Genomic DNA, 14234 nt, shown 5'->3' with positions numbered 1-14234 from the left:
CGGTATACACACACACACACACACACACACACACACACACACACACACACACACACACACACACACACACACACACACACACTCTCTCTCTCTCTCTCTTTCTCTCTCTCTCTCTCTCTCTCTCTCTTTCTCTCTCTCTCTCTCTCTTTCTCTCTCTCTCTCTCCCTCCCCCCCTCTCTTTTTCTCGCTTTTCCTCTGTGTGTATGTGTATGTATGTGTTTATTTGTATTGGACTCTGAACTAGTATCATTGGTGTTATACTGCTGATGCTCATCTTCTCTTGGTTCCTGAAATAAATAATTTCAATATTTGTTTCTCTGGGCGTGTTTTCACAGTGTCTCCATACCTGAAGACTTTGTCCATGGTTGCCAGCACAAAGCTTCTGCATTTATTGGAGGTTTGTACTTGTCCGTGTATGTGTGTGTGAGTAAGTATATGTGTATATTTGTTTGTGTTTTAGGAAGGGGGCTGGGGGATATGGATGTGTGTCTTTACATGCATATGTTTTGTGTGTATATAAGTTTGTTCACCTGCGAATGTGTGTGTTCACGCATTTGTCAGCATAACCTTTTTGCGTCTTTGCTTTCTTTGGGGATGGGGAGGCTAGTTTCAAGTAAATATGTCCTTGAAAATAAAGACATTTGATAACAGGGTGAAAAGGGGTCTTAATCATGTAAATGAAGATATAAAATGTTAACAGTTAACTTAATCTTCTTATGTCGCGACCTCAGAGCTTTCTTGTCGTATCTCCAATTTTTTTCACAGTGAAAATGTGACATCCTCTTAAGCTCACTCCTTGTTATGAACTGTTTTCACTGTTATTAAAAATGGAGATACGATAAGAAAGCACTGGGGTCGCGATGTGCTCTGCCCTTCCCTCCCAATACGTTCAGCATTCCCTCATAAATGGTTTTAAGTGTTTCAGTCAAGATGTAAAGTGTTTCCAGTAAACCTATCTATGTGTTTTATCCCACCCTCCATCCCTCCAGGCATTTAGCACTCCTTGGTTCCTGTATGCCAGCGCCACCAACCACCACCTGGTCTTCTTCCTCCTTGAGGTTTTCAACAACATCATACAGTACCAGTTTGATGGTGAGTATGCTTACTTTATTTTTTCCTTCTCTCTGTTATTTTCTGTCTTGTCTATCTTGCTTTTCCTCTGTACTAAGTGACCTTTATTCCTGTCAGTGTGCTTCTCTTTACTCTAACAAACCCCTAAACCTTGCTGTGAGTGCCAGGGAATGTTGGGAGCGGGTGTGAATGTTGGGAGTGTGTGTGAGTGTGAGAGAGGCTGTTGATGATACTTGTAAATTTATTTTTTTGGCTTTCTATTTAGTATTTCAATCCCTTTATGTCACATATTTCAGCAATAGGAACTAACAATGGTTTTTTGTCTTTTTTTAGTCATGGGAGCTTTGCCAGCACTATTGAGTTCACTTAGTTAAATGACAATTAGTTAAGCATTTCGGGAAGGAAGTGCAGGTGTTGTTTCTGGAAGTAACTTTATCCACTGTCCCATGCGATACTCCCCCTTTGGCCGGTCATTGTGACAATTTGATAAACTGTGCGAATGACTGTCTCTCAGGCAATGCCAACCTGGTCTACACCATCATTCGAAAGAGGAACGTGTTCCACCAGCTGGCCAACCTGCCCATCGACCACTCGGCCATTGCCAAGGCCATGACGAAGAGAGGGAGGAAGTTTGCAGCACCCCCACAAGATACCCGTGACCCGCAGACGATGGAAGGGGCACAACCGGCTCTGGAGGCGGAGCCAGGCACACTCAAAGTGTCACTGGCAGCCACGCCACGTAAGTGTAGACTGGAGCCGTAGGGCACAACGAGGACTTGTAAAACTGACCCACTGGTTGACAAACTTCTCACTGACTGACTGATTGACTGAACGACACGCTGTATGACACACTTACTGACAAACTGACAGATACACTTACTGACATACTGTTAAAAATTGAGTGACACACTGACAAACACCGACTGACTGACCCTCCATCTGTTTGTCTCTAGTATTGACAAAATGATTGATGCATTGACCAACAGGCTCACTCTCACACTCTTTGACACACTGTTTGACATTCTGATCAACACACTTTCACTCACACTGTCTGTTTGTCTCCGGGCAGGTGATTGATGGATACTCTGGTGTGATTTGCTCCTTTTCTATCAAATATCTATTGTCCTGATCTCTCTTTTCTTGTGTTTGTAATTCTCTTGTAACATTTTAAATCTTCGACACTTAAATGACCTTATTTTGTTGCTAGTGACGTAAAATTCTTACTAAAACTAAAACTGTTTATATTAGGGATTGACAAAATGACGGAGAAAGCAGCCCCAGATGACAACCACAGACAACCCACCCTGAAGGAACTGGCGGAGACTCCTGGTCCTCAGAATGTTCAGCCTCCCAATGAGATCCAGGATCCGGTGGACAGCGATGACCGGAACGAGAATGCTGCGGCAGCATCCGGCGGCTCGGGCAGTGCTCAGTCCTCTCCGACCCGCTCCAGTAGCAAGGCCGGTGCAGCCTCACAGCAGCCCAGCGTGACGGTACGTCATACGTCACTTTTCGAAATGGCGTATGGTGGAGTCTTACACTAAGCAGTTGATCCCAAGTGTCCATTTATTATCGGGGAGAAAAGAAGTCATCTTAGACAGGTGGTCCTCTTGGACAGTGTCATTATACTATAGAAAAACCTGCAATGATTGAGTGGAGAGTGGTTGTTTTTACAGGAGATTGTCTTAGACAGATGGTCCTAAGAGCAGGTTTTACTGTATTATAATATATCCAAGAGGACCACCTGACTAAAATGACCACTTTTTTCAGTTGTGACTAAATATAGGCCTATACTGTCTAGCTCGCACATAGCAAAATCCATGGGGTGTGGAAATCTTAAATATACAAAGAATTAAAGAAACATTTCGGGGCTCTCGTGGTTAAGAGGTTAAGGTGTTGGCCTCTCATTCAAAGGTCCCGGGTTCGAATCCGGGTAGCGACCGAAAAATTTTCTTCTCTAAAATTGTCTCCTTTCACCTCCTTTCCTGCTCTCTAGCAATGTTCTGTTGCCTGCTTTCATTTCCACTTTCTGCCCCCACCCCCTCACCTCCTTTCCCCCCTCCTCTGGGCTCCTGACTCTTTCTGCAGCCTTTCTACTGCTACTCCTTGCCTCCTCCTAACTGCTGTCTTTCTGCCACACCCCTGATCTTCTGGTAGGAAAGATCTACACCTAGCCTTCTCGGACAAGAGCGAAAAATCTCGGAGGGCCCGTGTGCAAGTTGCGCCGGAGGGCCCGTGTGCAAGTTGCGCACGTTAATGATCCCTTGGTGGTCTAAAATCGATAAGAGTAGGCTTCGGCTGCCACCCGGGCAAAATTCAAAATTTCCTACAAACTGAAAATATTAGGTGTATCCCACGCGCTCATGTGACCTTATGCAGTTGCGAGCGCCGTAAAACACTTTACAAAAACAAAAAAACAAAGAAACATTTCGGGACCTGTTAGTCTGTACATTAATTGCATGTTAGCTGTAATTTAAAAAAAAAAATTTTTGTGGGTGGTTGGTTTACATGGCGGCGCTTGGTTTTATTGTGTGTACATCCCTTTGTCTTTTGTGTATGTTTTTTGGGATGAGCCGGACTGGACTGCAAACAGGCTGACAGCACTTTTATACATCAGCAGGAGGTGCATTCCCTCCATCATAGGAATAGGTTGTTTGTCTATAAGTGATATTAATTTTGGCATGTTTCCTCTTATCTTGTCATAGCCTGCTTCCTTTTGTACTTGTTGTATCCAGTAAAACATTTAACTTGTTAAGAAGCAATATAAAGACAATAACAGTTAATTGGCAGCTGAAAGTTCCCCCCCACTTACTCCCTACCTCCTGTCTGTGATCTGTGTGCTCTCTTGCCTTCAGAATTGGCAATCATTTTTTTTTTTTTTTGTGTGTGTGAATTACGCAGGTGTCTCCACCCGCCACGCCAACCACACCCACCAGCCCACTCACGCCCACCAGCCCCGGGGCAGAGTCTATAGGGGACAGAAGCAGAATGCTCAAGGCAGGGACACCAGGCCACTGGGTAGCTTCACCAGAATGGGTAGGTTGTCCAGAATGGTAGTTTATACCGCTGTGTCTTGCCATCAGATAGAATTGATTTGTACATTTGTTGTCTTGGTGTTGACTGCCAATTAAGCAGAATGAGTTCATGAATCTCCTCCCCCCCTCCCCCACATATACACTCTCACGCACACACACGCACACACTCACACACACACACACACACACAAAACGCTACAGCACAAGGGTTTACGTCATAATATTCGGATGGCCTACTTGCAGAAGATGTGAGTTCAGTTCCCATATAGGGAAGATAGATCAGATCTTTGTGCTGGGATGTCTTATTCAGCTCAGTTTGGATAGGCCTTGAGAGGCAAGTTCATAGCAGCATACCTTGTAAATTATCTAAATTGTGTTAACAAAGACATAAAACTTTAACAGTCCATCAATCAATCCCACTTGTGATGTGCACCGTCTCAGTTCTTCGAGTCCTTCTCAGTTGTTTTTCTGGTCACTCCTGGAATATTTCCTCTCACCCTGGTTTGTTAATAGGGGACTATATTTTGTCATGATCTATAATGTGTTTAGTAGAGTATTACTACCACATTGACAGCAACAATAATAACAACCATGTATACAACAACAACAATAGTAATAACCACATTGACAACTGCAACAAGAATAAGATAGATAAGATAAGATACATCTTAATTGTCCAGATCCTGGCACATTAGTTTGGTGTGCGCACACACAGACACATACACACACTCACACACACACACACACATGCACAAACATGCACACACCTGCAGGCTTACAATCACATGTATTATAAATGAGCAGCAATATAAACGATAATAATCTAAGCTAGATATGTACTCAATGTTATTCTGATGCATCCTCTAAGGTCATATGAATACTTATACAATATGGTTAACAATAGTAACAACCACATTGACAACATCTACAACAACAATAACAATAGTAAAAACCACATTGACAACAACTGCCACAACAACCACAGTGACTACAACTACAACTGTTGTTGTTATAACTACACTTGCAACAACTGCAATAACAACTATAATAACAACCACATTGTCAACAGCAGTAGTTACAGCTTGCCAGTGATGTGCCATGAACCATGTATCATGTCTTCCCCCCCCCCCTCCCTCAGGTCCAGTCGTGGAAGCAGAAGCTGCCGCTGCAGACCATCATGAGGATGCTGCAGGTGCTGGTGCCGCAGGTGGAGAAGATCTGCATAGACAAGTGAGTAGCGCCTCCTTTGCTCTGCATACTCATGTCACTTGCATATTGTTTTTGGGATTGGTTTTTGACTTAATTGTTTCTCATTTTAACTCACTTCAGACGGGTCACACAACAGTTGCGTGACCCCCGCCGCGACGCTCGCGACGGGTCACACAAGCCCTGCGTGACCAACTTTGGAATTTTTTTTTCGCTCTACAAATCACGCACGGATCGCGAGACCCGCCTCGTACCCTTGTTTGGCCAAGCCTGAGTTACTTAGACTTCGTTTCGTATCTCTGGGGCCGGTAGTTTTTAAGTTATTGAAGGTGAAGGACAGTGACCCCAACTGGGGTTGAACAGACCGGAACTCGCGCTTTGTATTTTTCTATACAGCTCATAGTAATCCGACAGTCGCGTCGTAGTAACGGTCGAAGAAGTCGCATGAACAAGAATCACATAATTTCGCCGTTTTCTATACTTCTGTGCGTTTTACTAGTTCTAGTGTCTCAGAATATGATGTATCTAATTGTTAGGATCCTGGATATGTACCCAAACACGGCCCGAGTCGTAGTTCTAGGGCTAGATCTAGCACTAGTACCGGTGTTGTTTTTCACGCAACGAAATCACAACGTCGTGCCGTACATGTCTCATGTTATTCAGTGTATGGGTCTGAATCAATGCACAGACCAGCTTTTATATTTTCACCAAACACTCGCACATGTATACAAATCAAACCAGAACACTTTGAACTTTTATTTTTGTTGTTGCAGTGAATTTCATTCTACTTGTCACGTCTCTGGAAATTTTTCGGAAAATCAAATTCATGCCAATTTTTAAAAAATCATACAAATTAAAGTATTAGACTTAGACAACTTTAGTTTTTTGTATTAGATTAAGCTTGAATGTTACTTTACTGTGTCAAAAAATGATTACAATAGGGTAATCCTGAGAGTTGTGGTGATTTATTGAAATACCCCCAAAAACGCCAGTCCTCAACGCTTGTGACTGGTGAAAGGGCCCAGTCGCAAGTGAGTTAAGATAATGAATGCTCTTTTTCACATAATTAAGCGACCAGCTAGAATCTTCAGTAGAATATTCTTTTTGGCTTAACATTTTCTGAATGGTATTGTTTTTTATCCCGTGTCGTAAGAGTGCATCCTGAACACATTGTGTTCTGGGCAGGTGGTATTCCCTGTGCTCATGACTTTTCCCACAGCGCCTTCACAAGTGGATTCCCAATTTGAAGTGATACCTTTACAAAAATCAACTGCCACATTTTACCGCAGAAATAAAAATTGAAGGGGGGGGGGATGGCAGGACATATGCTCTAAGAATCTTAACACTCACCCATGTCAAATGGCTATAGTGCTCATATATATGGAGGTCAGTTGATCTTAATAGTATGTAGCAATCCTACACAGCTGAGAGCTGTTGAATGTGCTTATAATGGGAAAAAAGAAGAGAAGCTATTGAAAAAAATGCTTATTCTGATGACATTTATGCAAGTGCAATAGAGAGAGATTCTCATTCAGATAACAGTAAAGTAAAATAAAATTGTTCCCCCATCCAATCCGGACTTTGGGGATTGCCTTGTTAGTGAGACGTCTTCCTGGGCCTTCGGCATACTGCGGTAAGGTGGCCAGTTCCTTTCCACGCCGCTTTACTTCCCCAACTCGAAATCAGGTTCCCATTACTGCTGGATGTGGGCAGGGGGGGGGGGGGGGCAAAAAATATCTGTGTCTGAACCGAGGCTCAAGCCCGGACTTTCCGCTTCGGAGACGTGCTCCGCCACCGCAAATAACAGTAACAAGGTTAAAAGACATTGCTTCGTCAGTTAAGTACCTCCACAAAGATACACAGTACAGGAGATAGATCGAGACCTGTGAGAGGGCCAGGTGATGTTAAAAGAGGGTGTTATGTGCAATTTCAATGTAGATAAACAATGAAAAGAGAAAATGATAGCCTATGGATGTTCTGTTTGCTCTAATGTAGTGTCTTACACAGCTCTAGCTGTTCCTTAAGGGCAGGTTCATTGCAGCATACTCGTTAAATTGATTAGATTTAATTGTGTATTGCATAATTAAGTGGATGTGAAGATTTACAATAATTCTTTTTTTTTCCCCCCGCAGAGGTCTGACAGATGAGACAGAGATCCTGAAGTTCCTCCAGCATGGCACTCTGGTGGGTCTCCTGCCCGTCCCTCACCCCATCCTGATCCGCAAGTACCAGGCGAACAGTGGCACCACCATGTGGTTCAGGACCTACTTGTGGGGGGTCATATACCTCAGGTATGCTGCTGATGTGTGTGTGTGTGTGTGTGTGTGTGTGTGTGTGTGTGTGTGTGTGTGTGTGTGTGTGCGTGCATGCATATGGGGTGTAAGGGGGGGGGGGGGGGGTGTCAACATGTCTATGTGATATTTTTATGTCTGAAGGGGTATTACACGCTCTGTGCAAACTGACAGTTGTCTGTTCTTTTTGTGATAAAAAAATATTTCTTGATGCAGTCTTGGTAAAAATAAATTTTTGTGATCATCAAAATCAAGTGAGAAAAATAGTCATTCGCGAGTCATTTTTATTCATTTTATACCCTGTTTCTGAATTTGATATTATTTTTATATTATGATCTAGTTTTGAATAAGTTTATATATGAAATGTTTATCGTTGGCAGGCCGCAGTGTCCGGCTAGCAGCCTACAAGAAAAACCAGGCATAGCCTAATTTTTTTGCGTGCGGCTGACTGGTTAGCCAGCTACACCTGCTGCCCGCTAACAATAAAGATTTATATATAAACTTTTGAATAACAAATTCAAACATTATCTTTAATTCTAAATAAATCTGTCAGTTGTACATACATTAAACAGAAAAATTACAAAAGTGCTGTAAAATGGGAAACAAGAGTTCTAATGTACAGCCGAAGAACTTCTGCTGAGGCCTCTCCGAATAAAAGATTATTCTATTTTTGTCTTACTTCATTGCCTCTTCTCCTGTTTGTTCCCTGTTCCCTCATGTTTTCTTCAAATGGGTGTGTTCTTATTGTGTTTGCGCTGGACAATACTTCAGTGTGGATTTGACCCCTAAGCTCTGGTGACTATTTCATGTAAACTGATTTGTTACATGACAGATAGTAAGCCCAAAACAGCCTTATAATGCTTTGAAAGTTAAGACGCGTTCAATTTCAAGAGATTTTCGTCGAAAAAAATGACAAAGACCAAAGCTGCCTCTCTGTCGACACAGGAACAAGTGAACCCTAGCTCTGTACAGGTGAGATGTTTTCTTTCTTTTGAATACTTTCTCTCAGAAATACCTAATACTTTCTGTCTAGTTTTGTCTCACTTCATGAGACATTTTCTCCTTTTCCTTCTCTGTTTATGAACTTATTGACTACACTGATCCTCCTCAAGGGTAATATTTTCCTTTATATCTTGCATAACCTGACTTCTTAACTCTTTATCTCCGGCAAGCCGCTCCCAGCGGAGATGAATGGTTAAATCGGCATCAGTAGAGTGTTATGAATTTCAGGTTACTGCTTTTTTAGAATTAATTAATTTAGCCTATTTTTTCGTTTACTAAAGCTCAATATTTTCCTCTATCACTCATATCACATATCTGTGATGTCTTGTTTTCCCAGTTTCTTCTGGTCTTGACAATATTTATGCTCTTTCCTTTAACATTTCCTCACATAACATTTCCTCTCCTTCGTTAGCTTCAACCTTTACCCTTATATTAAAAAGTAACTTTGTGATTTTGATTTTCTGAGCTCAACTTCTGCTTGGAGGAACATAAATTTTTTAACTTTATTTCTAAAATCAGTTTCTGAAAAATGTTGGGCTGTTTTATGGTACCTGAAAGATACTAATTTACATCTCTCACAATGTTTTTATTTAAATATGATTGTTTGAACAAGACAAGTTTCTTGCATGCTTATAGCTAAGGGTCATGAATTTTCTGGAATTGTCTCATCCTCCCAAACTCTTTCTGTTTTTCTCTTGTGTGTGCACATGTTTATTGCTAGTTTTTCATTTTATTTCTTCCTCTTTTTTCTCTTCAGGTTTGAAATTTTGGAATCAGGAAAAACTGAGAATCTCTTCGGGTAATCTTTGTACTGACAGTTTAAAACTTCAAAACTGCGTTAGCATCAAGACTGTATGTTTCGCTGTGTTAATTTATTTTCCTTCATGAATATTGTTAACATCTTGCTATGGAAAGTGATACAGAATGGGTGAACATTCTTTGAAAAGCAATGTAAATTTTTGTTTAATATCAATGAAATGTTTTTTTTCCTGTTTGTGCACACTGTGTACTTGAAATTGTCCACTCCTTCAATTAATCTTTTTATGAGCAGTATTATATGCTTATTGCTCTGAGCCTCTCAGTACACTAACATAACCTTCCTGGTAAGTAGATGACACACAAAGTCCAGTTGTCAGAAGAAGTATCCATAGGTACTAGGTGTTTTAAGGGTGCTACCGGTATGTTGTTCTCTTGACTAAAACAAACAAACCTACTGAGATTCTTCTCATTCAAAAATGGCTCATGTACGTCTCTCAGGGAATTCGTGGATAATGTGTTGGGAACATTGAGAAAGGGAAGACTTCGGTACCCAGAAGCTGTGTGGGTGTTAATGGAAATGGAGATGCAAGTGACTTTTGTGAATGGATTTGGTGGATGGGGGGGGGGGGGTGTTACATTAGGCTGGACAAGAAAAAGCTGGACATTGTGGTTCCCTCTTAGAGGAGCTGTAGTGAAGTAAAAGTTTTACAATGATCGCAACTACGGAAGGCCTTAAAACCATGGCTGAGAATAGGGATGCAATAATACTAATATTTAGAAAATTCCAGAAGAAAAACTGGTGATAAGATCTGTACCCTTGGCTTCTTTCTTTGTGTTTGACGGATTTTGTGGTGAAAAAGAGCAAGAACAACGGATGGCTTTTGTGTGGTCAACATCCACTGGGCAAAGGACGCTGTTGTCTGCCTCCTCATGGCACATATCTCATCAAGCAGCAGACAAGTCAGCTGGTTCACAAGGAAAAAAGCTTGTTCAGTTCAAAAGCAGTGCAAGTTTTTGTTTTGTCTTAAGTATATTACCTTGGATGGTGAACTATGCCTGAGCAGAACGAAGCCAGAGGAAACTGGTGGAAGTATCCTGGACATGTTTGGAGGACTGAACTTGTATTCATTTGAGACTGTCGAGATTTATAAACGTTTATGATGTGGAAGTTTGTGTATTGCATTTAGTCATTTTTATGGTCAATGACTTGTCTTTTGTTCCTCAACACTGACCCATGTGTTCATGTGCTCTCATATGGGATTAGCATAGCAGCCCCTGCACATGCCTCTGATGTTTTGATGTTTGTCCTTGTGGCACAGATGTGTAATGTGGGGTATCTGTATGTGTGCACTATGTGTGATGCTTGTATGTGATGTTCTGTGTCTGTTCATGATATGTGGTATCTGTACATAATGAGATGTGAAGTGTCTGTTGTGGCTTCCTCCAGTCCTCCAGTAAATCCTCTGAAACCTGACATAGTTAAGAATGAACTTCAAGGTGAAGTCTGTTGTTTGGTTATGTCAATATGGAATAAACTTTTGTAATGTGGAAGCTACAGCGTTTTGTATTTACCCATTTTTATTGTCTGTGACATGCAATCATACATTTGCATAACTTATATGCAGATTCATACACGTACCATGTACGTAGACTGATTTTATTCTTTTCCTATTTCTATATGCGTGTGTGTGTGAGAGAGAGAGAGACAAAGACAGAGAGAGAGAGAGAGAGGAAGTGGGAAAAGAAATGCTTGTAATAACACTCATCCTATGTAGACAATTTAATTTGTAGCATTTCCACCCTTTTTCTAGTTGGTGATTAGTGGGCTCTCAGGTGTAGTCTTCTCCTTCTGCTTTTCCTTGTATGTGACTGTTGTCTCTATTCACGCGTAGTGAAGTGTAGCCAATATTCTGCTGACTCAGTGCAGACTGCTATTTAACATTAGTGACTTTTGTAATTCATTTCTGTGTCAGGCAGTGTGCTATAACATGGTCAGATACAAACTGTGCTGACTTGTAGATGATGTTCGTTTTGTCTGTCTCAGTACAGCTGATACTAACAGTTTTACTTTTCAAAATAGCCTGTAATCTGTCTTGTAGAGCTGTAGATCAGATCCAAAAGCAATATTTTGACAAGGGGTTAGAGGGCACCACTATGAGGTCTTATTTGTTTTCTTCCTTTTATTTTTGTTTGGCTGTCTTTCTTTTTCCATGGCATGAAATAACTATTATTTTGTCAATGTGCTTAATGGAAAGTAGAGCATATTGTCATGCATTTAATGCTTGGTCTTTTATTGCTTTTCTCAGGAACGTGGACCCACCGATATGGTATGATACCAACGTCAAATTGTTTGAGATTCAACGAGTGTGAAGTGTCTGGGCGAAGTGAAGCGGTCTCGTTTCCATGACGGCAATGTGATAGACAGTGTGTGTGACGGAGTCTAAGATGAATGAGGACGAAACTGTGTGCTCGACTCCGATGATATTTGACCACTGGTCTCACTCATGTGCTATCTTTGTACTGGGACCAAACAGATCTGTCAAACTGTACAAAACAGACTTTAATGTAACTCGAGTTTTTGCTTCCTGATTTTGTATGAATGTGGGTGTACTTTGACCTGTTGGAAGGGCGATAATTCAGAGGTCAGAGGCTACAGGTGGGGTCATGACTTCTGGTAGTAGATTTTGTACAAAGCAAGTGTAGTAAGGTAGTTTTAGTTTTACAGGTAGATTCTTCTGTTTCAATCTTGTTTTGCTTTATGTTTTATCAGTGATGTATACATTGACAACATGGCTGTCTTTGGCTGACTTTTCAAATGGAATATGATAAATTTGTACAGGTAGTCGTAAGATTACTCAGTATTGACATTATTCACACTTATGGGGGGGCTAATATACTTCACGTTTCTTTTACCCAAATATTATTAGATCTGTCGTTTTTCAGGTGGGTATTTTGAGTAGGGTGTGGGGGGTGATTTTCGGCCAAAATGTTGCATATGTAATCGTTTTTAACACCTTTGTTTCCTTCGCTGTATTTCTTGTTGTGTTCATGCAAGTGACATTAGGTCATAAAAGATTAAAAAGCTGCTTCAACTAATTCATGCTTAGCGGTGTTCTCATAGGATTTCTCTATCTGTAGTTTGCAGGCCACTGTATCTTTCTCTTCTCTCAATAGTGTGTTGAAAAGAGTGCAAATTTATTTGAGCTGTCGTAGTGCGTTGTTGTCTCACTGTGATTTTATTGATCTATATATTTATCTTCATTCCAGTGAATGCATTAGGCATGCTTTATAAATGAGACTGTTGAAAGTTTGAACTGTGTAACTGTGCTGGTTGAAAATCATAATGATTTAGCTCAGGTTTGTTCCTGAACGTGAAAGATGGGATGGACGAACAGAACATGGAGGGTTGCTAGTGCAGAAATAAGTGTCTCAATGCAGAACAGAACATAAGTTCTGCCATGTATTCAGGCATGGTCTTGCTGTTACACCATGTTCTTTTATGCTGAACGTAATTCTGTTATATGATCAAATAGAGTTATGAGATACTTTAATCCTTGCCCTAGTGTGAAAGTGGATGTCTTGTGTGGTCTTGAGACGGCTACAGAGACTCCAGCAAATGCTGAAGTTCAGTTAGATAATATGAAGAAAGGAAAAGCTTGCCTTAAGTTAGTTATCCACCTGATCTTTCTCTGGTAAAATTTGTTGTTTCGCGATATACGAGAATTACTCATCTCGAACCAGAAGCATCTGTCCTGCATTTGTAATGAGCATTTCCAAACCCTTTCGTCTGTCATTTTAGTGCTGCTCTCATGAACTTTATGTATGTCTTGCTCAGTAGTTTAGCTCAGTGATGGCTTATATAGACATCACTCACCACTGCAAGACCTGCTCAAAAACATTCCTGGTCATCAGGCCAGAGCTAGTATTAGAATGATAAAAGTGCAATAAAATGTTTGAATTCTGAAATATGAAAGGGGTATCTTGGGATACCCCCCCATGCTTAACAAGAGAACACTGATTCTTTTGGCAACAATCTGTTATTAAATTGCAGTGCTGTTTTGTTTTGTTTTTTGTTCTTTATTTCTGCTTCATGAGATGATGTAGTGTGGGCTAGTTGCTTCCAGGTGTGTGCATAGTGTCTTTAGTTGCTGTAGTTTTCTTCTGTTGGGTAGAACTTGATCTGATGTACATAGAAGTCTGTTGGGATATGAGTGGATAAAATGCGTTTGTTGAATCAAGATTAATGGAATGATTGCTATGTAATCTCTGTGACAAGTATTGAAGGCGAAAAACAGCTTGTATTCAAATTATCTATTGTGTTTGTGCAATATGGTTGTGTTTGCGACAAATTAAAATTACAAGAGGTGTGGCTGGATTGATGCGTCATACCTGATAGTTTGGAGAAGAGCAAGATCTATCTGTAACAATGTATACTGGCATTGACTGAGTGGGTGGAGATTACGTTGATGAACTTCTCCAACTATTCTGCCAGTTCCCGTCTCCCCATTGTCGTCTACGCAGAAAATCATTCCGTTCATATGATGTATTCATAACCCATCACTTCTTCTCATGTGCTGAGAGGTTTCCATTAATTTTGGACTATGTGATACATACGTTTTGTCTATTATGATGTATATATTATTTATATACATTAATTTTTAAGTTTAAAAAAATTCATTTTATTGTATTCCATGGATATGTGCAAATTCTTAGTAGTATTTTTCTTTGTTTCTTCTGCCAATATTCTTGTGTATGTTGATCTCAATACACCTTTTTGTTAATGTTCCAGTTTTTCCTTGTGAACATTTTCCCGGACCTTTCTGTTTCCACTTCATCTGTTTACAGTTTTATTCTTCTTTTTGTCAGTTTA

General features: G+C 40.6%; 1 protein-coding gene across 1 annotated transcript in view; it reads left to right on the top strand.

Moving 5' to 3' along the window:
• LOC101863278 (protein HID1) overlaps positions 1-13018 on the top strand; it is a gene marked incomplete at its 5' end in the record, with an annotated part of 25532 nt that extends 12514 nt beyond the window's left edge. Inside the window, 7 exon segments of the mRNA XM_013084799.2 lie at positions 990-1092; positions 1586-1810; positions 2320-2564; positions 3973-4107; positions 5245-5336; positions 7445-7603; positions 11671-13018. Of these exon segments, the coding sequence (XP_012940253.1) occupies positions 990-1092; positions 1586-1810; positions 2320-2564; positions 3973-4107; positions 5245-5336; positions 7445-7603; positions 11671-11734 (1023 nt within the window).
• Between the last annotated feature and the right edge of the window lie 1216 nt (positions 13019-14234).

Source organism: Aplysia californica, unplaced genomic scaffold (genome assembly GCF_000002075.1).
Source record: "Aplysia californica isolate F4 #8 unplaced genomic scaffold, AplCal3.0 scaffold00319, whole genome shotgun sequence".
NCBI lineage: Eukaryota > Metazoa > Mollusca > Gastropoda > Aplysiida > Aplysiidae > Aplysia > Aplysia californica.
The sequence above is the reverse complement of the archived record's forward strand: the minus strand, read 5'-3'. Positions and strand labels throughout refer to the sequence as shown.